Raw genomic sequence first — 23,948 nt, forward strand, 5'->3', positions numbered from 1 at the left:
TACAATTGGTGGACAGGAATTCACGCCAGATACCCAACTTTAAATTCAAATGACAAACAATAGACGTCAAACAATACAAGATTAAACATATGCGCGCCATATTTTGACGATTTGTTTATAGGGAGGAAAGTGTCAGTAGAAAATGAAGTTCTGGGTATTTCGTCGCTATCTGTCGGACAGTCGGCGTTATTGCACTTTTAAGCAGTTTGCTGGAAACGATACATGATATAGAATTATACCTTTGTGGTTATTTAACTTACCTTAGAAGGAGAAAGTTCGTTATATTCTGTCCATGGCTCGTGCGTCGTCATTCTACTTGTGTTGACCAAATTAAACTAGCGAGCTCTATTTATTTTTAAATATTTGACCGTACACACAAAATTAATACTAATGATTAATTCTGTTCAAAGAAGGAACAACTATGCGTATAGACGAATTCGACGAATAAATTTAATACGTTTTTTATTTTTAACCATTTTAATGGATTGTCCCTTTAAGGGCAAACCACGTGATATTACGCAACGTCACACCCGGAAGTACAAGCGTCGGCATTTGTTTTGATTCATCAGTAGAGTTTGGGTGTCGTGGCGATGGCGTTATCAAATATTATTAAATATTATTAATATTAGGTAGTATTTGAACTGTGGATACACACGGATTAATAAACCACCACAACTGCAGTTATGTTTTGTTCTTCATGTAGGTCAATGCTCTTTTGCACGTCAACGATAGTTAAACGTCGGTAGCCTCGCGCTAACTGTAAAATCACAGCGGCGGTATGGTTAATATTTTTTTTCTAATTTGTTATATATTATGTTAGTTACATATTAAAAGTCGTACATTAGTGACTCAAGCGCCCGGTGCAATGGCAGTGGCGTTGTTAGGGGCGAGAGCGGTTCTTCTCAACCTGAGGACCAGCCTCCAAAGAGCAAGCCTTTTTGGTCGAACCAGATTCGTCCAGACGTCCAGGTCATTTGGAGTTAAGAGGATGCACGCTCTGACCAACATCCCCAAGGTTGCATTGCTGTGTTGGGGTACAGTCTGTGCATCCTCAGCCCAATGCCAACAAGCCTCTCTGCCAGCCCAAATCACCACCAGGAAGTCTCTTGCCAAGTTTCAAGTGGACAAACTGGTCTTTCTCCTCCGCCTGGGCCTGCGTGCGATTGTGCTCTTCCTGAAATTCTCTCCCATCTTGCTCCTCTCCCCTTTGGTTCTGGTCTCCGCTCGCTGGGCTTCGTGCTGGTTGGACGCCCTGCTGTGGGTAACCGAAAGCTCCGGCCCGGCTTTCATTAAACTTGGACAGTGGGCCAGCACCAGGCGGGACATCTTCCCTCAGGAGTTCTGCGACCGCTTCTCCAGACTCCACGTCAAGGTGCATCCTCATTCCTGGGCCCACACCAAGCAATGTCTCAAGAGGGCTTTCGGGGAGGACTGGAAGAACGTGCTCGTTTTTGAGAGCAAGAAGCCGGTGGGCTCGGGGTGCGTAGCGCAGGTTTACCGCGGCTGGGCCAACAAGGACCAGGTGGAGGACCCGGACTTCCAGATGCTGGTGGACCAACTGGACAGGGAGGATCTTCTGGAAGCGTGGGAGATTCCCGGTTTGAGTGGCGTGTCGAGCTCGCTGTGGAAACTCTGGAAGGGTGGAAGCGAGGAAGACGAAGAGGTGCTGCATGAGCACAACGCCTCGCAGAAGGATCACTTGATACCCGTGGCCATCAAGGTGAGTCACAAGTAGCAAAAGGCAAAGGCCTATTTTTACGTCACCTGTAAAATCCAGAATGTTTCCATCTGGTAGTTCCAAAGGTGACCAAATATTATATGAAGACAAACTGTAAAATGAGCGTTGCACGTCTAAAACCTCTTTAAGCCAAATGACGCTTTGCACTGTAGGTGCTCCATCCCGGCCTGAGACGGCAGGTGGAGATGGACCTGATGCTGATGAAGGCCGCTAGCTGCTTTCTGCACTGCCTGCCCGGACTCAAGTGGCTCAGCCTGCGCGAGATAGTCGACGAGTTTGAGAAGCTCATGACCAAGCAGGTACTGTGAACCCTGGCTATCACACAGCTAGGCAGGAAGTGACTTTTTTTTTTCCAGATTGACCTCCGTTTCGAGGCCAAGAACATTGAACGTTTTCGTGAAAATTTCCGCAACGTGGATTACGTGAAGTTCCCCACTCCGTTGAGGCCTTTTGTCACCAGAGCGATTCTGGTGGAAACATTTGAAGTGAGTACAAAGGGTCAAGCTAATCATTGGCGGCAATCAATCCAACACGAGTTGTTTTCCGTCATCCAGGAGAGCGAGCCCATCTCGGAGTACCTGAGCGCTGAGACTCCTGAGGAGGTGAAGCAGAGGATTGCCAGGATGGGAGTTGACACCCTGCTAAAAATGGTGAGCTATCACTCGGGAGAAGTTCACACAAGTAGCTGAACGATTGTGGATTTTTCTCTTTCAGGTTTTTGTGGATAACTTTGTCCATGCCGATCTGCATCCGGGCAACATCCTGGTGCAGCGTTGCGGACCAGCCGCCGGCTCCTTAGACATCCCCGGAGGAGACGGCGGGAAGACCACCCTGACCGACCTGTGGGACACAGTGGTGGTGAGCGTCCGACCCGAGCCGTGTCCCTTCCAGCTGGTGCTGCTGGACGCCGGAATCGTGGCCCAGCTTAGCGGCCGCGATCTGGACAACTTCAAGGCCGTCTTCACCGCCGTGGTGCGGCGCCAGGTGAGCTAGCGGGCGCTCCGCTTAGCCGCCAAGCCCACTCACCTTCTTGTGCTTTCTTTATCTCGCCAGGGTGAGCGAGTAGCAGAGCTGATCCTCCATCACGCTCGCGCTAACGAGTGCAAAGACGTGCCGCGCTTCAAAAAGGAGATGGCGGAACTGGTGGACGTAGCCCTCAGCAAGACCCTCTCCCTGGGAAAGGTGTGTTGGCATTTTTGCGACTTTCAGCGACTTTTGGTTTAACCTGCCGTGTGTTCCAGATCCAAGTGGCCGACCTGCTCTCCAGAGTCTTCGGCCTGCTCATCAAACACAAGGTAAAGAACGGGATCATCACAGTGAAGTGTTTTTTTTTGTTGTTTTTGATGAGCCATTTTGTTTTGCGTACTCACAGGTGAAGTTGGAGAGTAACTTTGCGTCCATCGTGTTTGCCATCATGGTGCTCGAGGGACTCGGTCGCTCCTTGGACCCCAATTTGGACATCTTGGAGTTAGCCAAACCGCTGCTGCTCAAAAACTGTGCCTCCCTTGTATAAACACAAACATATTCAATCATGCTCACATACCTCATTGAAGTTTTTAAAGTTTTCGAGTTTTGGTGGGGCCGGGGGGTCAAGCTGTTTACATCACTATGTACTGTAACACATCCATGAACATAAGTTGCATTTGGGTGTACGTAATAAAGGCAATCAACGGTCTGCACGCCGTTTTGGTTTCAATAGACGACACGCGATGGAGGTGACGGAAGCCATTCGTTTAGCGTTTTATTAAATCCGTCAATGAAAAACACAGACAACAGACGTCATCGGGAAGAACAGTCAGCATGGCTGAGAAAGTGGATGAAATGAGGTTTTTGGAACAATAAAAATAAAATTACATACCTTTATTGCAAAAACTCAATTGTGTGTGTGTGGGTGTGTGTGTGTTAAATCACCATAAAGAGCCCAGACAGAGCAGCGCTGATCAGCTAATGAGGGAGAGGTGTTAAAAAACTCATAATAGTTATATTAATTAACAGCAAAGAATCTCTAATAGACAAACACAATCACCTCAGAATACGATTTTTTTTCACGGTTACGACAACCAGAGAAAAGCGGATTTATATCTTTGTTTTTTTTTAATGAATTATTTTTTTTTTGAAAAATATCTCACAATTTACTTATATATTTTTTTATTGCAAAAAATAGGCAACTGGACTAGTTGTGATGAATGATTAAGGGAGAGACGCACGCGTGTGTGCACGTGTGTGTGTGTGTGTCATTGCAGGAAGGGGGTGTGTCACAGCCTGTTTTTTTCATTTGGAATGTGTGTGTATGCATTTGTGTGTATGCATTTGTGTGTATGTGTTCCCATGTCTCGTTTTTTTTTTTTTGTTTTGAAATGTACAAAATGTTCAGATTCCTGAAGGACAACAAGTGCAACCTCCGCTGCGTACGTCCATTTTGTCATTGGGGTAAAGAGGGGAGGGGGTCACAGCAACACTTGACGATTCCCAGAGAGCACGCCCGCCTTCCTTTTCATCCAATTTGGGAATAATCAGCAAAAATCGTACCGCCATTACTTGCATCCATTCACCATGCATGGTTTTTTTGTTTGTATTCTTTTTTAGTCATTCCTCACTATTTTGCAGTGGCGCCCCCTAAAGGTTTGGCGACCACTCAGCTCTATGTGGGGCCCCGCCGAGAGCGTCCAGTGAAGGTCCCCGTTACGACTGAAGGGTTCAAAGGTCATGGCAGGAGCAGCTCTGGGCAGTATTTGTCCAAAATAAGGTCCATTTCCACAAGTTCTTTCTTCGGAAGACAACCACAAGGTTTTTTTTCTTTATCCGTACACTCGTCTTTACATTCCGTAAAGGACTTCGTGGAGGGGCTCGCCGGGGTACGTCTTTCAAATCAGTAGCCGTGGTACCATCAAGGGGGGGAGGGAGGGGGAGGGGGGCTGCGTGCATGGCTACGAGTTAAGCCACGCATGGTTGAGGCATTCGCCCGCTGACGCCCGCTTCTCCGGCACCATTTCCAGCATGGGCAGCAGGAATTGGGTGAAGTGGGCGGCGTCCTCGTGCGCCCAGCCGTACTTCTCCACCAGTACGTCGTAAAGAGACCACGGTTTCAGCTTGGTGATGTGCCGGAGCTCGCCTGTGGGGGGGGAGGGGGAAGTGCACCCCGTTAGTCGTTGCAATTGGAAAACAACCAAGGAGTAAGGCTCACACTGAAAAGAAAACTAAAAGCCTCAAAAGCCAAAGTTCAAGCTAACAAGGAAAAAGGCTTATTTGTTCAAGGGATAAAATAAATAGATGAATTATTTTTAAAATTTTTTTTTTTTTTAAAAAACTGAGAAAAAATCTTTTTATTATCATTATTAAATATGAATTATTTCAGGAATCTTGTAGCAAAATTATCTTTCTTTTCAATGTGGCCCGAGGACTCCTTCATATAAAACTTCTTTACAATTAAAAAAAAAAAAATCATGTTCTCTTACTCCCAACAAGTCTGCTGTGTCGCCGGGGACCCAACACAAGCTAATTTACTGTCAATGTTAAAGCTGAAAAATAACAGCCTAAAAGAGGCTTTATTAGCCATGATACAATCCAATAACTTAATTGATCTGCAGACCTGCACAACCAGTAAGAGATCATGTTTTTTCTCCCCCCCCCCCCCCCCGCTCCCCTCCCTATTGCCTATTCACATTGACACAATCATGCAAGGAGGTGTGACCGATTGGTTGAGTGCCACAGGTGCAATCGAAGTCTCCTTCGCCCGGTGAGCCCAGGGGTCCCCGTTTACCTTTTTTGGAGAAAAACTCTCTGCTGTGCTTCCCGGCAGCGTACACTTTGCGCGGGACCTTCCCGAGGAGCTCCGAGATCAGAGCGATGTGGTCTGCATGCCCACCACCACCACAAAGAGGGAACAGGCACCATTACGGCATGCAAACACACACACACAAACGGGACTGACACACGCTTCTGCCAGGGACCACGCCACATGGGTCACGTTGGACTCCGTGTGTGCGCAAGAGTGTGTGTCCGCCTTTTGACGTCCGCGTGTGTCAATCCCGCTGGCTCTATGGCCAGCGCTACCTCGTCTGTTGAAGAACTCGCGGGAATATTTTCCGGAGAGGGCAAAGTGCCTTGGGATACAGCCCAGTAGTTCTATGATGTGGGCTATGTGGTCTATGGTGGAGAGAAGGATGTGTGTGTCGGGTCGGGTGGGGAAGGGAGGGGAGGGGTCAGGTGTAAAATACAGGGGATGATTGGCGGGAAAGAGGCAGAGAGTCACACATAGTAAAGGAGAGAAACCAGTTAGCAGCTAACAGCATTTCAGCAAAGAAATCCACTTGGGAGCCGTCCAATCAGATTCCAGCCTCTCTGTGTTGCCATGTCGATCTAATCTGCCTTCAGATTTCGTATTGACCCCCGAAATTAGATTTTGCGCAATTTTACGTAGGATTACGTGAACTTCCCATAAAGACAATCGCGAATGAAAAATCGCGCAGGTTAAAATAGAAGAATCTTAAATCACGTACAAATTTAAAGGTCGAAATGATGATGTCATAAATAAGATTAAAGTTGTGCGCGTGTTAAAATACAAATACGGTAAAATTCCCAATTGTGAGCCGGTTAAAAAAAAAAAAAAAATGTCTACCACTACTCCTTCAAAAGTTGAGGGTGAAAATGAGTGAAGGTAAGACATCAGAATTGAAAGACAGGATTCACAGTCGAGTACAGATGACAAGTGGACAGTGAGGTGTTCTGGGACCAGAGGGGGCGGGGCTTCTTTACACTCATTTGCATATTTACGATGAATCTTCTTTTGTACTTAACACAGTGGAACCGCCAACATCGGGCCGAGAGTCAACGGCCAGTTGAGAGCGACATTTTGTAATTTTGGGGCTCCAATGGTACCCCAGTTTGAGAGTCTTCATTTCAAAGCACTCAAGTGGGTCACACAAATTCAAAAAATTTGCAGCTGCGCTTTCAAAACACTGCGGCAATCCTCACCCTCATCCCTCGAGTAGTCCTCGCCCGAATGGGGCTCAAACAGGTAGTCCCCTGTGGCTAGTTCAAACGCCTGCCAGACACAAGAGGGCGCTGTTGTTACTCAGTACACATGTGCGGTCTGGTCGGCCGCTTCATGTTTACCATGCAGGCGGTGCTCCAGATGTCGGCGGGAGTGCTGTAACCGGCACCTATCAGCACTTCGATGGATCGGTACTGTCGGGTCTGGATGTCCTCGGTAAAGTGCTTGTGCTGCAATGCGCGAGTGGATGGATATTAATATACGATGATGTTTGCCATGAATTATTCACACGGCTGACACTGTACTGTACACACTATTCCAAATCGTAAGCAGTTTTGATAATCGATGAACTGCAGAGTCAGAGTCGCTAATTTTCAATCAGTATCAGTAATTGAAAAAAAATGGAATATTTGAAATTATCCATATGTTTTTGTACAGACTCCTATTAAATCTTCATATCCACATCAGAGTGCTCAAGTGACGTTTGGGTCTTACCACCCAGCAGGCATTTCCGAGGTCAGCTATTTTCACTCGGATGGATTCAGCGTTGCGGGGGTCAAGTGGGTTGATCAGGAGGTCCGCGGCTCGGGCTCGAGCTGCCGAAAAGAGTAGTCGTGTCATGTTTGATATTTTCAGTGCAACAGATAATGTTACAGATAATTTTTTTTTTTTTTTAGTTCCCATTGTAGCTGTTAAGAGCAAAGTGGTACCTTTGGGCGTTTCTCCCGTGCTGGACGATGAAACGGTGCGGCTGCGGTCCGCTGCGGGGCTGCTGGGCAGCTTCCCCGCTCCGGTGTCGCCCGTGCCCCCGCACACGGGACTGGCGGGCTCCGGGTCCAGAGGCAACTCGGGGAAGAGCGCCACGGCGGCCCTGGGGCGCTGGCCCTCGCCGTTGGTGAGCCCCGGCTCGCCCGCCTCGCCGTTGAACATCTCGTAGCCGGAGCTGAGCGACAGGTCCCTGTCGGTGTAGCTGAGCTCGGACTCCACCAAGGGGCAGAGGAGCGGCTCGGGCGTGGTGGGCAGGCGGGCGACCGGCCCCTCCGAGGCCGGCGGCGGGATGTGGCCGTTGGTTTTGGCCGCTTGGGTTTGGTTGGTGGGCGTCTTGACGGGCGAGCTCGTATCTGTGAGGAGCTCGGCGGTGGTGTCGTCCTCGTCGTCGTCATCTTCCTCATCCTCCTCTTCCTTGGCTTCGTCTGTCTTCTCCGTCTCCTCTAGCTCATTTTCTTTCTCCTCCTGGTCGACTCTCTCTACCTCCTTCTTCATCTCCAGCCCTTTGGGCGGCTCCTCCTCTTCCTCCTTCTGGATAAAATCGTCATTACCGGGAGGGATGGGAGCATCTTTCTCGGCCACGGGCGTGGCCTCCTCTTCTGCATCTTCGTCACGGTCATCATCGTTAATGCGGGGTCCCTCTCCCTCCTCTTCCTCCTCTTCCTCCTCCTCCTCCTCACCGGGCTCCTCGTTGTGTGCTGCGCCTGAAAACATGGAAGGAACAGCATTCATAACCAGCAGCAGCTTTGGAGGCCTGTGATGGAAATGTGTGATGTGACCTATAACCAATTAAAAAATATTTATGTATAGAGGAAAAAATAAAATAAAAAATAAATAAATACAACACATTTTTTTATAAGTGAAACTGTAGATGTGGAATTAATTACTGACATTGAAACTCCCACTTCCTCTGAACCAAACCTCCGTTATCGATTTCTCTGAAAATACTTTTCTCACTCGGGTTGTCTTTGTCTAAACAAAACATCTGTGGCAACGATGAGTCCATGACACTCACATGTATGATTGGTCAACCTGGTGGGCCTCTCGCTACTTTCCTCCTCCTCCTCTTCCCCGTCCTCATCGTCGTCGTCATCGCTCTCTCCGAGGGCCATGCCGGGGCCCGGCGGCGTCGGTTGACGGGGCGTGGACGGTCGCTCAATTTTCGGCCGCTCCTCTTCGTTCGTCCCTTCCTCCTCCTCCTCCTCCTCTTCCTCGTCGCCCTCCTCGTTAGCTCGCTCCCCCCTCTTCTCGGCTTCCCTCTCCAGGGCTTCGATCTCCAGCATCCTCTTCTCCAGCAGCTCGGCTTGACGCTTCTGTTTCTTTTTCAGCTTCTTCTTCTTGTTCTTGGAGATCTTGCCCACCTGGGAGCAAAGCGGCAAACCCGTTAATTAGACCGCAGCTCCGAAATGTCATATGACAACACAAAACAGGCGTGTCAATTGTGCGTACGTGTACATGTGTGTGCGTGTGTGGCCTCTCATGTCATACTCACATCAGTCGTACTCACCGGTTTGAGCTGGGGGGCTGTGCTAACTGGCACACACACAAGGAGAAACACCCATCAGATACGTTCAAAGTGCGAGTCACAACATACGCAAGCAAAAGCGGCTCTTTGTAATGTCGTTCGTTACCAAGGGCTGTCGGACACACAATTCACAAAGTTACAATATTTGTTTTGGATTTGAAATTGAAAAGTGTTATAAATTCCATACTCAGCTGTCAAAGGAAAGATCCAAATTTAAAATGTGTCTACTGCAACAAGAGCAGAATTCAGCCGGAAGTGTAAATGTAAGGTACACGTCACAACTGTAGGGGGAGCCAGTGAGCAATAAAACAAACATTCCTGTATGCTGGCTGGAGTAGAAATATTGCGCTCCCAATTATTTCTCGACTTGATGTTTGTGGGGGGACGATATGACTTCACCACGTTTCACGGCGTCCTTACCCGCTGACCCGGAAGGGGGCGGAGCTCCGGCTTTCTGCCACTCGGTGGCTTCCATGGCCATGCGCCTCACAAACGTGTCGTCCACGCACATCAGGATGTTCTCCGGCTTGATGTCCGTGTGGATGATTTTACATTTGGTGTGCAGGTAGTCCAGCCCTTGCAAGACCTGGCCCACAAAAATCCCATTTGTCGGTTTCTTCATAAAATATTTCATGCGTGCTCACCTGTTTGATGATGCTCTTGACGCACGGCAGCGGCAGGCCTTGGTAGTTGGACTTGATGATCCACTTGAGCAGGTGGTGACCAAGCACCTCGAATACCATGCACACATCTGGATCGAGAGTTAAAGACACGCGTAGCCACCAACAAAAGAACACAACACACACACATGCAAACACAATTCTGGACAGGATACGAATCCCGTTGACGCCAGAGATCTTGAAGTCATCTATCAACTGGACCACCATGTCCTTGTTGGGGTCGGAGGGGTCGCTCTCCCTCACCTGGAAAATAAAAAGGGAAATGTTAAGTAGAAGGCAAAAAAAAAAAAAAAAACGAGATAAAAAATGGAAGAACAGGCTGCTCACACATCGCAGCAACTTGATCTCATCCAAGGCCGTCTCAGTGTAATGCTGGGCGCTCTTCACCACTTTCATAGCCACAAAGTTCTTTACTCTACACAAACAAAGACGCAACAACAATCGGATTGTTCAGAAAGAAATGAGACACGTCCCTCATCACCTTCATCACACTCCCACAATGACAACGCGTCGGAGAAGAAGACGATGCGTCATGACCTCATTAGCTAATGACACGGAAATCCAGAAATGTTTTATTTGGTGGATAAACATCAATTTGAGGAAGCACAGAACTACTTTAGCTCTGAAAATAAGCAAAATGTGTTCATATAGTATTGATAGTTCATTCATATTGTCTTGTGGATATCATTGTTGTCATGGCAACGGGATCCTGCTATTTAATAAACATGGATGGAAAAAAATAATGTTAACACTGTTTGCGTGAAGGCCTTGTACAAACACGGTGACTAAGTGGAGACGGTTACTTATTGACGATAAAGACTGATTACTTAGCACTCTTCAAGTAACTCGACGCCGGCTCGCCAGACTTCCATTACTGTAATTAACACCGACGGCGTGAGTAAATACGTGTTTGTTTGTTTGAAAGCTGACACTTGGTTAACGTTACGCTCATGCGGCCTGCCAACCAAGATCGGTTCGGAGCTTTAGTGTCGTTTTAGTGTGTGCGTCAGATTTTGTGGAGATGTTGTTAGCAGGTTGTGTGTTGAACTCACTGGATGTCCCAGCACAGCCAGACGGTGGAGAAATGGCCCCACCCCAGCTTCCTTATCACATGGTACCTCCCGTTGAACAAATCTCCGATCTTGACCGGATGGTAGCCTCCTGAAATACAAAAAAAAATCGGGATGAGGTGGTCAGAAAACGAGACTGTTACATTTTGTAGGATTTTTTAGAACACTAAATCAACTTATAGAGACAGAAAAACAATTAAAAACACTAATTTAATATATATTGGTGAATTTTTAATAGAGAACTATACTGACTCGTTAGCTAGCTGCAAAAAACAGCTAGCAAGCAACCGTGTGTTCCATCCTGACCTTTGCAGTAGTCCGCCGGGTCCTCCTGCTCCTCATCGTCGGAGCCCAGGATCTCCTCCTCCGGCTCCGGGGGCCCCGCAGGCTCAGGGGGAGGCGGAGGGGGCGGCGGGGGAGAAGGGACACTCGCCGAGGCTTTCTGCTGCGTCTCAGGCCTGCCGACGACAATCGAGGCGACAATATAAGCGTTAGCCTCGAGTGTCGTTCCGTCTTTCTGACTCACAGCTGGATGCGGGAGATGCGAGTGTGACTCAGACGTGGATAAGAACTTGTGACAATTTTCTGTACATATCTTTTTTTTTTTTTAGAAAAAATCGTGTGCGGCTGACAGATGGTGCTCAACAGGAATCCCGACCAAAAGAAAAGCCCCGGAAATGATGTCATTAGAGTCTCTGCAACTGGATGAGCGGAAGCCACATCTGATTATTTCATGAAGTCATCAACGGAAACATATTCACCTCATCACTCCTTTAATCCTTTCATTTTAGTAATAACTGAGGCACTGTAATGTTGATGCTATGGCCCTCCTATTCACACACAAAAGCAGATGTTTGTTTTTACATAACAAAATGCGATTTTCCTTATTTCAATTCATTTTCATGTAAATTCGAAGCTCAAGGCTCCAATTTACATTAAGATAAAAATTATGTACACACTAAATTGCTAAATAAGACAGATATGTTCTGTACATCCTCATCTACAGAAACAAAACATCGGCATCAAAACACAAAGCGAGAGCTGCTTATAACGGCGGTCACAAGCCGAGACGCATGATCTCCGTGTGTTGCCGTGGCAACTGCAGCGGCTGCTGGGTGATGGGGGTGGTTCCTGGGGAATCCGGGACACAAAGCGTTAAAAGTGACAGCGACCACATCGGCTTTCCCGGAGCTGACGTGAAGGGCAGAAGATAACTCGGCATTGAGATTTCACTGTCCATCTTTTTACAATCCGCTGTGTCCTTGCACCACAAGATGTCACGTCGTCTGTTTATACATCACACCTATAACACGGCGTGTGCTTTATTTATTTATTTATTTATTTTTTGGGCATCACAACTCAGCCACGCCTCCCACCCCCTCATAACTTCCGCAGCGGCGACCAAATTAGCCGCGGAGAAAGACGACTGTAAGATTTAAGGTCACTTGACATCTAATGAGTTGCACTGTCGGAAAGAAATTAATCATCGGGGACGATGATAACATGACACCCACAACTTAGCGAGCCGGGAAATTTCTTTTGTATGGAGGCAAAACAGAAGCCCGGAAGCTCATGATGCATTTTAGGTCAAAGATAAGACATCTTCAAAAGTGCCATTCGGCACTTGTGATTAGCCCCGCCCCCCTAGAAGTACTTCCCGTCGCCCTAATTGCGACTCATTATTCACATTAGAAGAACCAATTGACGCCTCCAGAGTAAATGTGTACACGGTCGCCATAGCGACCGTGATTGGCTCCAGTTTCAACGTAACCATCATCGTGATTGACCTTCCGAGAGTGAGGACCACCGCGGCTGGATCAGAAGATGACTGAAAGCGAATCTTCCGGACGTTCAAATATTTACCCACGTCTTAAAAGCCCAAGGAGAAATGTTTTTGGATGATCCAGGAATGAAATCCAGCCATCTATCAAGGTCAAACTGTTTGTCTCGAGGTTACGATCAAGCATGATGGAATGTTTTGAGCACAGAGAACAGATGAGGTTATTTTTCACGACGGGACGGCAGGAAGCTAAAGAATAGCGATTCTGCTCACACCCTGTGACGACCCGATGACCTAAGCTACAATCGGGGGTTCGCGATTGTGTAAAGTCGTGAATAACCGCTGATTGGATGCCTGGCACTTGACAAATGCGACGGGGTTGTGACAATCATGAAACGGACACAAAGGACTCTTTGCCAATCATGCCGCATTAGAATGGCATCGCACAGCGCTCTGCTTGTTTGCGTCGAGGCACTTTTTGGCTGCTGTAAAAGCGCTGACTCGGCGGGGCACGGCTGGAAATGTCACAACAACTTGCAAGATTTACCCTCTAAACAAACGCTCCTTTCAAACACAAACAAACTTGCAAGAATGCGTTGGCATCTTGACTGACAGGTTTTTGTCTTGTGAAGGAACATTTTTTTTCGTTGCTTTCAGCCATTTTGCAGTTCTCAATTAATCAGATCCTATATGTTAGGCTGAATGCTTCAAACGTGATGACTCACCCCGCGAACGAACACGTCTAGTTATCACCTTGGTAACAGAGGGATTTTTCCTTAGTAACGATGATGGTCGTCATCATGCTGGCTCTTAAAGCGTGGGATTCACGGCGCCGGTGTCCTTCAGGTCTGCCAAACATTCCAGAGGTCTCCCATTGATTTGCCGTTTTTCGCCTCCATCTCGGCGGGACAGCTGACTCATTCCCGGAGCATTTGTCTGAGTCCCCACCTGAGACCTGACACGATTTTTAGGATGTAACCTCTCCGCATCCATTTTTGATGCACCCGCCTGCAGGTCTCGACACTATTTTGGATCTGCCGAAAGACACATCAGTCCTTTTTACACCTCCCACCTAAAACTGGGATTTTTTTTCTCGAGATTTTTTTCCAGGTCATGAACTCGATGTCTATATTTCCGAATCTTCTCATTTCAAGATCCTGCTCCTCACTACCTGCCATTGACGGTCAGAGATGTTGGCAGTGAATGAGTTAATTAAAAGTCACGGAATCTTACAGACGTCTGCAAATAAAACAAAGAGGCCCGCGATTTGTTTCCCCGTTGTCCGAGCCTCACCGATCCATACGGGGGCTCGATCGAACGACGCTCAACTTCTGCCCGCGGGCCTCCGATAAATACAAGACCACACGCGGAGCGACGCATCGACCGACTTTTAACTCGACAGAGGTGCTGAAAACACACAATGGAATCATTGAGTGAGGGGCATGCAAAAAAATGACTGCCGCTAGTCAAATTGTGTAATCAGACAAACCGGTTCATCGGGAATAGGCTGCCCGCCGGGGTCTTTTCATGACAGTCACAGCAACGGCAAAATTTTCATTTCAAGGCTTGAATCATAAAAAAAAATGTTTTAATTAAATTCTCCCCGGTGGAGATTCTAAGAAGTGAAATGGGAATAAAATGAGTGTGTGGGGGGGCACATGTGCTTCAGGAAGGGGCCCCACCAACACCAACAGTTGAAAGACTGTTTGCAGACACATCAACACTGTTGTCCGGTAGACTGTGACTCAGCCCGATACACACTCAAGTGTGTGTGTGTGTGTGTGTGTGCGTGCATGACTTTCAACTCAATTAAATGTAATTTAATTCAATTGCATTTAAATAGTACTGTATATCCATTAAACTGTATTTCAAATTTAATTTCATTATTATTATAAATTATATGTGTCATTTTTTATTCAAGTTATTTTATTCTTTGGATTTTATGCTTTATTTTTTATTTATTATTTAATTTTTATGCATTTTAGTTTAATTTATGGGCATGAGCAACATGAGCAAACTCAGCTCAATACAATTTTTTTTTTTTTTAAACGCATTCCGTATTATGCAACAGCGCACACACCAGAGATGAGGTCATTAACATTCCACCGCCTGGATGCAGCAGTGACCCGACGTCACCCGAGTCTGCAGAGACTCGCCTCCGTCGTCACCCGCCATCTTAACGTGTTTCACCCTCATCTTCCTCTGCCTTTCCCTCTCGCCTCACTCTTCCTTTTGGCGCCATTATCATCTCTCTCCCTAAAGGCTATCTATCTAGTTATCCTCTCACACATTTATTCCCTTTCCTCAGCTTCCTCTCTTTATCTTCTCACATCAAAGCCGGCGCAGAGAAAAAAAAAAAAAGCGCAGAGTGAACGTGTTTAAATTGGGATTTTAAAAAATGAATGGTGGCGACTGTCGGCTTGCGATACTGTTAAAAATCACAGTAGAAGAGAGGCGACACACTGACAGGCGTGATTAGAGTGAGGGTGCAGCTCGTGGTCAATAAATGAGACATTACTAAATATTTCAAATTCTGTAGTTATAAATTTAATTTTAGAATAGTTCATTTTCCTGCATTGTATGTTTTTACATTTAGATGCCCCTGGAGATGACCTTTGAACCCAGTTGAGTGGCCCAGCTGAGGCAACTGCCCGGTGTATCCGATCAGGGGTATCACCATGGCGACAGCGGGCTGCTCTGTCGGGTGTCTTGTTCCCTTCACTCATTCCCATTACTGATTAACAAGCGTGCATCATCTTTAATTGAGCCGCTGTTGAAGTTAATGCAATGTTTTCATTCTTTTCTGTTTTTATTTTATTTTATTATATTTATTTTTCACTCCATTTTTAATGCAGTGTGTTTCATTCAGTTTGAATTCATTTTATTTAAATTATTTTATTTTAATTATTCTATTTTATTTTTAATGCAATGTTTTTATTCTTTTCAGTTTGAATTAATTTGATTTGTTTTGATCAATCTGTCGTATTCATAGAGAGCAGAGAGGGGAGGGGTGAGCAGTTACCGAGGTGGAGGAGGGAGGGGAGCAAGCCGCAAATTGACATTAAAAACAAGGATTGTCATAAAAAAATGGTGCCTGGGGGTACGAGTTAACCCCAAGGACATCATGATCTGGATCTCTTTTAAAGAAAAGATTGGCAGTGATTGGACACTGTGACCTCCTAAAAACAATTAAAAGAGAAGAAGAATGTGATATCAGCAAGTTATCACGCCGTCTGAAATACTTTGCTCATCTATTGAAGATTTCTCACGTTCACAGAATTCTTTCGTCTTCTCATCATCCATCTTGTTTTGTTTGCTCTTTCTCTTTTTGTGCCAAGAAAACTTTTTTTTTTTTTGTAGGTGACTGATTTATCAGCCTTCATCCCTTCAGCAATTTAATCAAACAAACGCACCAAACGACCTTTAAATACGACCTTGTTTGCACTCCAACCAGGAAACACCAGGATAAATGAATGATCCTATTAAAGGTTTCAAGACACAGCCCTTAACAAACAAATCAATCAGGGGTCGGACTGAAGCCATTAGTTGTCCCCGTAATAAAATATACCCTCTACAAGCCCCGCCCCCTTTCAAAAACATTTGCATCCCTTCGCCCTCCGATCCAAAGTTAATCAGTTTCGTCTCCGGGTCGTAAATGAACAAGATGGCGACGGGTAACACGGGAAGGAGGCCGGCCATGTGTCAGCACGTGCAACTTGTGTTTCGAGACGGGTATCGAGTAGACGAAAGAGGAGATGGAACATTTTGGTCCATGGTGGAAACAGCTGCACATATGTGTGTGCTATATATTCATCCATACCAAATGATTGCCAATAAATAGAAAACCTTATGAACCTTAATCCTTTGATTCTTCTTCTCCTTTTGTGTTCACTTTTCAACTTTCACCTGAACTGAACAGCTCCATTAAATCCACCGATCGCTCAAGTGTGTTTACAGAGCACACACAACAATACACAATTAAAGGCGGAGCAAACACGTCAACGTTCGCCCAGTGTCTCAACAAGTTTTTGCTGCCCACTAAAAAAAAAAAACTTGCTAACTTGGCTCGCTCTTTTCTGTTTGCCAGAAAAGATTTTCTCCAGCAATGTAAACCTCAAATCAACCCAAATCAGTTCAATCGTCCATCTGAGCATTTCTGCGACACACCAAAGTCGTTAAATCTCTCATCAAACAAAGCTTTCATGCGAGCGATTTAGGATCAGATGGAGTTGTAGACACAAGCATCATGAGAGCCCACAAAAAAAAAATAAAAGTTCGTCACAAGTTTAACAAGAGACAAAAGAGTGAGCTTGTTTGTTTTGAAAATAGCTTGCTAGGTCTCCGACATAATAACGATACTGTTTTTATAAAACCGAGGACTGGCTTTAGATGAAAGCAGTAATCAGCATTCATGTCATGAAAAATGCTGAAGTTGCATTGCTTCAACAATTAGGAACGATTAACTAATGTTTACCACGTATGCTAGCAAGACCTGAATCTTCAAACAAACCAGTTCTGGTAGAACACAATTATGATCCCTGCAGCTACCACATCAAATAGCTTGCTAGCAGTTATTTGTTATACATAACGGGGTTGTGGTCTCATCCTCATATCAGTTTCCCTCTGACAACGTATGCTTTGATATTTTATCAACTCCAAATGGTCTATTTTTAGTTATCAGCAGACACGACCCGAATTCTCGATGTCACACCCCCTGGTCCAGCTCTGATGAATAAATCTTTGTTGGGTATTCTCGGAGAACCTCTCAGGGGTGAGACCCCGTGACCCCCCCCCCTTTGCAGTCACGATAGGGTTATGCAGCTTCTAAACTGGTCGATGTGCGTCGAGAAAACACACACACTGGGTTGTGTTGTTATTTGATATGCGGGACAGAATCGCCAGTGGGAGTGGAGCTCTTGGCTAACGGCGGCCCAGCAACAATGGAGGACCGTGTACCTCTTAATTACAGTCAGACAACAGCCGGCTCAACAATGTGACGCAGAGATGAGACCGTGATTGCGCCGTGACGCACAAAATACAAGTCTACTTTTTCAGACACAATTATCATTCATCTTAATAATCACATGGTGCCAAGATGGTGATGACTAAAGTGCCAAATTTAACTAGCTTGGATTCCAATGTTCAATTTAGGGCTCGTAAGAGCCCCACAAGTGCTCAAGAAAAACCACAAAAGACAAAATCTGAAGCTCAGCCATTTAACATGCACATAAGCTAACGGTTAGCAAGATAACAGCCTGCCTAGCCTCAGCTTAAAATTCAAATACGCTGACACCCACGGCACTCACCAGGCTAGGCCCCGCCTTTTAAAGGCACAAACCTCGAGGATGGCAACCCCAAGGGGACAAAAAATAATACCTGCACCTCACATACGTACGCCATATCTCAGCAAGATGATAGATAAGATTTGTGATGGTGCTTGGCACGCCATCGGAAGCCACCTGAGTCATCCTGTCTGCTCCTCGGCCCGCGGGGCTGCCCGTCAGATCGAGATCTTTCAACGCTAGCACGATTAAGGCCTCGCTGGGTCAGCTCGCATCTAAACAGATGTTGCTTTCACTCACAAGTTTAATTTGCTCTGTCACAACGCTAAAAGTAGAAATTCCATCACTCCGATCAAGCGCCATCACGAAACCAAAATTGTTAGCATGTCATTTCTTTTTTGGGAGTGAATAATCGGACTATTTTTTTGCTTATTGAATAGTATATAAGGAGCATATTCATCTGCTCATGAAATAGGAGTGTAACAGAAATATCTTGCTTGGATTTCCTCCCCCACGTGCTAGGAGTTGTTCTGTCATTCTGTCAGCTATGAAGTCGAGCAGCTGAGAATGTTCGCCACATGGTGCTTCTCAACGCATATGAGCGAGGAGATGCCCCGTTGTCTGGCAAATGCTCGTCGCTGGGGGCGGGCGGGGGGTAAATGAGCCGCTAATGTTGACTTGTGTTGACAGTCTAGTGTCCAAGGACGCAATCATGTCCTGAATCATATCCTGTATATTAGATTCATTTCAATCAGTCGCCACAAATGAATGTTAGATCTTCCACAATGACAATTGGGAGACTTGGCGGAGTCGTTTCTGGCTTTACAGCACGTGACGCTTGTGCGATTGGTAGCGTGTACCTCGCTTGTCGCCTTAAATCAGCTGGGAGAGACTCCGGCACCCCGTGACCCTGAACAGGACGAGTAGAAAATGGACGGTTGTTGCGTGTGTGTGTGTGGTGTTGTGTGTGAGCGAGACAAAGCGTTATGTTGCGCTTTTCCATCAGCAGCATGCAAAACTGCATTGTTTGTGTGTTTGTCGAGCTAGACAATGGAAGAAACCGGGCAAGGACGTAAAGCCAGGAGGCCCGAAGCATGCAAGGTGCTGGTACGGAAACAAGAGGAGGACATGCCGACGGACACACCAGAAGGGGGGGGGGGGGGGGGAGGGGGGGATGAGGACGTTACCTTTCTGGGGACGAGGATTTCTCCGAGTTCACTGACATGAGCGGAGCGTGTTAGCCGCTCGCTGGTCGAAGAGACCAGAAGCGAACAGAAGAAACGCTTGTTTTTTTGTGTTGTTTTTCCTCCGGGTGTTTGGATCTTGCTGATGTGGGTCTGAGTGAAAGGAGAGGAGAGGGTTACCGTCTCCCCCCCGTCCCCTCCGCCTCCTCCTCTGCTGTCCTCGTTCTCCGAGGAGGATGGAGGACAAAAACCAGCACTGCGTTGAAGATGATGGCAGTAGCACCTTCCTTCCCTTCCTTTCCTTCCTTACCCCCTTTCACCTCGCCTCGTTCCTTCTCATTCTCCCTCCCCTGGTCCACCAAGCCGACGAAAAGAGGACTGTCCGTCCGGAACTAAGCGTGCTTTCCGGATCTCGCCGCCCGTGTCAGGCCTTCTGCGGCTCTGCACAACAACAGAACTGAGAGCCCGGCGGAACATTCCACTGCGCGCGCGTGTGGAGGGGTGTCGGCTTATGACAGCAACAGGGAAATAAATGCTTTTTTTCCTTCTGGCGCACTGGCTCTCCCCTCCCCTTCTTCCCCTCCCGACCTAGTCCCTCCCCCACCTCGCTCTCCCAATTGCCTTATTACAACATCCTGTATCTCAGGGTAACGCGACACATATCCCCCCCCCCCCCTTTTGCTTCTTCCCTCGCCTCTTTATCTGGCATCCTCACCGCCTTTTGCCTCAACCTCATCTTTGTCGCTGCTTCTTTTTTCGCTTCTGTATTTTCTGGGCAGATGGATGCGCTTTCACATGAGTGATCAGCTCACTGTGAGGTGGCCACAGGGCGTGCCATGATGTTATTGAATGTGTGTGTGTGGTCGAGGGGGGGGGGGGTCCTGTCTCAATCCCTCGGTCTGACCTCAATATTAGTCTGTGGGTGCACCGATGCGTTTCTACGTAGGGGTGTGTGTGTGTGTGTGGGAATACTGAGTTTAGTGTAATCCTCAAAGTGCATAGGGGGAAGGTCGAGAGGGGGCCACCATTTTTTATCATGCCAATTAACAATTCAATTCCAAATACAAGTGAATGCTTGATTGAAGGGTTGATTTTTTTTTTTTATCTAAGCAAAATCTTCTGATAATAAGACTGTCAGCCTAAAGGCTACGCTTTCCATGTCAAAAAAAAAAAAAAACAGGAGTTCCACTTTCCCACATAAAAGGACATCATGTCTCCGAGCCAAACTATTGTCCTCATTCTGTGCTCATAGTGGGCCAACAGTATAGCTCTAAGCTAGCTTTAGCACCAGAGCAACACTTGAGACGGAGGAGGGGGGGTAGCTTTCTTTCTTTTGCATGTATCTTATTTTCACCCACTTTTTGGGGATCGCCTGACTGATGATGCACCAGTGGGACGAACTACATGTCCCGCATGAGCTCCAACCCAAAACTATGTCAGTGAGGTACGTAAAAAGATATGGTTTAAAAATATTTCATAACCAGACAAAACAATGGCAACACCCGCGCTCGTTTAGTGCTTTTGCGCGGTTGTGAGCATTGACGTAAGCGATTCTCGGGTCAGGTCAGGGCACGAAACGAGTAGGGAGTTGGGCCGTTCAGGGATGCGGTTGCTCAGTGACGGTCCTCGTGAGGAACACATACACTCCGACACGTGTTAAGAAAGACACACAAACGGCCTAGCGCGTAAAGCCATGTGCAAATTTCACTCGGAAAGATGACGAAAGAGAGGAGAGGGGGGATAGAAGGGGGCGGGGGGGTGATGACTCTCATGAGCAGATATATTTTAGGAACCAGTATTGAGGCTGCCGCGAGCTATCTTTAAGCGGCCTACTTCTCCATACTGCCTGGTGGATGCATGCTGGGGAGAGGATGCACACACACACAGACACACACACACAATTTTATGTTCAGTAGTCTAGATCAGGGGTGTCCAAGCATGCCACCAAGGGCCACAAATAGAAAAATGTCAACGTAGGGAGGAATAGAATGGAATCATCTTCCATTTGAAAATTCTATTGTCTGCAGTTGCCGGAAGTCAAAATGGAATGTCCCCCCCCCATCTGTTTACAAATGTGGGTCATCATTCTCTTTGCAGATGGCAGAGTGCAATGGGCAACAGTGTGTGTGTGTGTGTGTGTGTGTGTGTGTGTGTGTGTGTGTGTGTTTTCATAGCACTTCACCTGCTGAGTAAGAGCTTATTACCTCGCTACCTCACTCAAGATGGATGCCACTACAAAGGAGGTTGTTTACAGATTCAACATCGTGCAGCCCTCATACCAAAAAGAAATTCAGGAGTAAGTCTACGGTGTGAAATTATGGAGCACGCACACCGTATTTATGAAATGATATTTCAAAATGGAGACAGATGTTCATTTATCGTTGCAGTGGAATCATTTGACCTACAAGCAACGGTACAGTGCTGCCCTCTAACGGTTACAATGAGTAATACAAACGTCTGCACATACAACCAGTAACAAAATTGTTTTGTCTTCCCCATTTTGTTTTTGATCTATCTTTAAGATATGCTACTGTATTTTCACAATACTCTCTTGCCTATCAATTGTTTTTTTGTTGCAACAAATAAAAGAAACAGGTTTGAAGTGATTATAGCAAATATGGTAGGTGAATATTTTATATATTTATATATATCACATATTTTAGTGACACAGGTTGCAAACAAGGCAGCAGTTCAAAATAAGGAGAATGAGTATCGACTATTGTAGCCACGCCGGCATCCATCATTAGCGGTCGGCGGCGAGATGTTTAAAGCACGGTGGTCCAATCGATAAAACAATAATTGCGACACAAAAAACTTGTTAAGCTTCATTTTCAGTTGCCATTGCAGCAGTGTGACAATGCATAAGATTTTTGGGTGACGCTGTGGGATTTATTTCTCTTATCGTGGATGCAATCAATTCAGGCCCGAATAGTTGGTTGCTTTCAAGGTGTTGCCATAGAAATCCAATTAAGACGACCATAAATGCTTACTGGCATGAATCGGCACAACTAATTGCTGACTTTTTTGTCTCCCAATATTTGCAAGACTTTTTTTAAAATCATAATGCTGTATTGTTGCACTCGTTGGCTTTCTACAAGGGCTGCCATGGAAATCTAAATGAGCCTAACAGCATTGTTTTGAGTGTTTTTGAAAAGGGCGAAGGTCAACTTACCGCCTACTGAACCAACAACAGGTCAACGGATGGGCTGTTGATAAAAATAATAAAAACGACGTGCAACGACTTCACTGTCCCGACTAGCGAGTAAAATCACGGCAACTGACTGAGGCTTGCTGCAGTATTTGGGGCCTGCTCGCGGACATGTTTCCATGGTAACGTGCACAACACACACATGGCATGGTGGGACGTTATTTTAGGGAGCAGTTTTAAAGCAATAAAGACAGGAGGGATTAGGCTGCAATAAGAAACTGCAGAGGAAACCTAGCAACTTGCTTTCGGGAGATGTCTGCCATTTTGTGCCCATTCAATGCCGTCATAGCACTTTTGTTGTGCTTGAGCAATATGATCCAATGCATGGTACAAGAATTCCTCCATCCCACAAACATCTGTTAAACCAATTACTAAATTGCCTCCTACCAATATTAGGCCAATCGCTAAGATACTGACTTCATATGTTCATCTAACCAGTGATTAAAATGTATTCTACCAGAATCCATCCAATGTACCACAGAGCTGTTTTCTCGCCAAATTGTGTCTCACAAATCCCTGAACTGCTTCTACCAAAATTTCTATCATGGCTGAAACTAAATCCTGCATCCAAAGTGATAAAATAGTAAATGCAGTATATCATTACAGAAGTGATGTAAATAAGTAAAAGCTTAAACAAACTTGATTTAAGTCAGGATGAAAAAAAGAGGAACACAGTATTATTAGGTATAACCTCGGAGAAGTCAGATCCTTGCAAAACGATTACCTCACAAAACCAAACAATCCTTTCCTGAATTGCATCTGCCCGGCTAGCTCAGTCGGTAGAGCATGAGACTCTTAATCTCAGGGTCGTGGGTTCGAGCCCCACGTTGGGCGATCACTTTTTCCAAATGTATACAACAATCTTTCCATATTTCTTTTCCAACGTGACGTTTTCTTTTAAATCCGTTTGGCAATGTAATTGCATCATATTTACAACACGACAAGATTGTGCGCAAAACAGACCGCTTCCTGTTGGTGCCAGTCAGTGACGTCACGCCAATCCCAACACGCCATGAAGCTCACTCCACACACACTCCAATTCGCATGCACTTTACACAGCCACTGCAGACACCGATAAAATTCTCCACAGTAGAACCACACACACCCAGTAGCGAGACCAACATGTTGAGAAAATGCGGAAATGTATTTTTCTCACAAAATTCTGCTTAATATGCACAACTGTGCATTGTCAAGCCGGTTGCAACTTATCTGCAGCATCCAAACGTACACCGGCGGGCGTCGCTCACAAACGAACCCGTGTCAAAAGCACCGAACGGCGGCAGACAAACGCTCCCCCACCCCTGCACCGCACAGCCCGGCTTACCTCCGATGATGACCCGGCTTCTCCTTCTTTCCCTTCGGCCTCCTCTTCTTGGATTGCATGGCCAGCACTAGCGGGTTGACACCGAGCAGGGCATGAGCGACGTCCCGATTCGAGGGGAAAGGGTGCAAGGGAACAGGGGATGATAGAGGAGAGAACACGCGTCAGAACGAGACATGAATCCAAGACGCCACTTCCGGTTCGATTCGGTGCAAAAGCAAGCACAAACGCGCTGGGGTTTGAAGTTGAGTGGCTTTACGGGTAATCAACGCACCTTTCCTGGAGATCATGTTTTTCCTCCTCTTCCTCCCAGGGCCGGAGCAGCCAGCACAGACACGAACACTCTTACATCCACACGGTGCTTTTTCTTTTTTCTTTCTTGGCTCCCTCTGCAGGTCA

The 23,948-nt window shown here is 46.4% G+C and overlaps 2 protein-coding genes and 1 non-coding gene across 4 annotated transcripts; 2 read left to right on the top strand and 1 right to left on the bottom strand.

Moving 5' to 3' along the window:
• The first annotated feature begins 103 nt into the window (after positions 1-103).
• On the top strand, positions 104-3,615 carry adck2 (aarF domain containing kinase 2). 2 transcript variants are annotated; one of them, XM_088379276.1, is made up of 8 exons: positions 121-1,720; positions 1,891-2,037; positions 2,095-2,223; positions 2,293-2,388; positions 2,453-2,722; positions 2,792-2,920; positions 2,980-3,033; positions 3,111-3,615. In XM_088379276.1, exons 1-8 carry the CDS (start codon positions 866-868, stop codon positions 3,249-3,251), a joined length of 1,821 nt encoding a protein of 606 aa, XP_088235402.1. In that variant the 5' UTR covers positions 121-865; the 3' UTR covers positions 3,252-3,615. The 2 variants fall into 2 exon arrangements, with proteins under 2 accessions (XP_088235401.1, XP_088235402.1); XM_088379275.1 differs by having other exon boundaries at positions 104-1,720; positions 2,095-2,388.
• Positions 3,467-23,742, bottom strand: srpk2 (SRSF protein kinase 2). Its single transcript, XM_088379267.1, is given in 16 exon segments — positions 3,467-4,850; positions 5,499-5,591; positions 6,713-6,782; positions 6,854-6,961; positions 7,227-7,327; positions 7,442-8,203; positions 8,515-8,860; positions 8,992-9,032; positions 9,445-9,610; positions 9,669-9,775; positions 9,860-9,947; positions 10,032-10,119; positions 10,757-10,865; positions 11,081-11,232; positions 23,553-23,670; positions 23,673-23,742. Coding segments are annotated over 16 exon segments (2,589 nt in total). The 5' UTR covers positions 23,728-23,742; the 3' UTR covers positions 3,467-4,665.
• trnak-cuu (transfer RNA lysine (anticodon CUU)) lies at positions 22,990-23,062 on the top strand. Its single transcript has one exon. It is a non-coding gene; the product is annotated as a tRNA-Lys (tRNA).
• Positions 23,743-23,948: the final 206 nt, after the last annotated feature.

This window comes from Syngnathus floridae, chromosome 6, assembly GCF_059516105.1.
Source record: "Syngnathus floridae isolate MCC-2025c chromosome 6, RoL_Sflo_1.0, whole genome shotgun sequence".
In the NCBI taxonomy this organism is placed as follows: domain Eukaryota; kingdom Metazoa; phylum Chordata; class Actinopteri; order Syngnathiformes; family Syngnathidae; genus Syngnathus; species Syngnathus floridae.

Bases quoted from the DNA above. Each gene is read 5' to 3' on its own strand.
- adck2 (XM_088379275.1), top strand. From the start codon at position 866: ATGGCAGTGGCGTTGTTAGGGGCGAGAGCGGTTCTTCTCAACCTGAGG. The intron at 2,723-2,791 runs GTGAGCTAGCGG...TTATCTCGCCAG, and splicing joins CCGCCGTGGTGCGGCGCCAG to GGTGAGCGAGTAGCAGAGCT. The intron at 3,034-3,110 runs GTAAAGAACGGG...GCGTACTCACAG, and splicing joins GCCTGCTCATCAAACACAAG to GTGAAGTTGGAGAGTAACTT.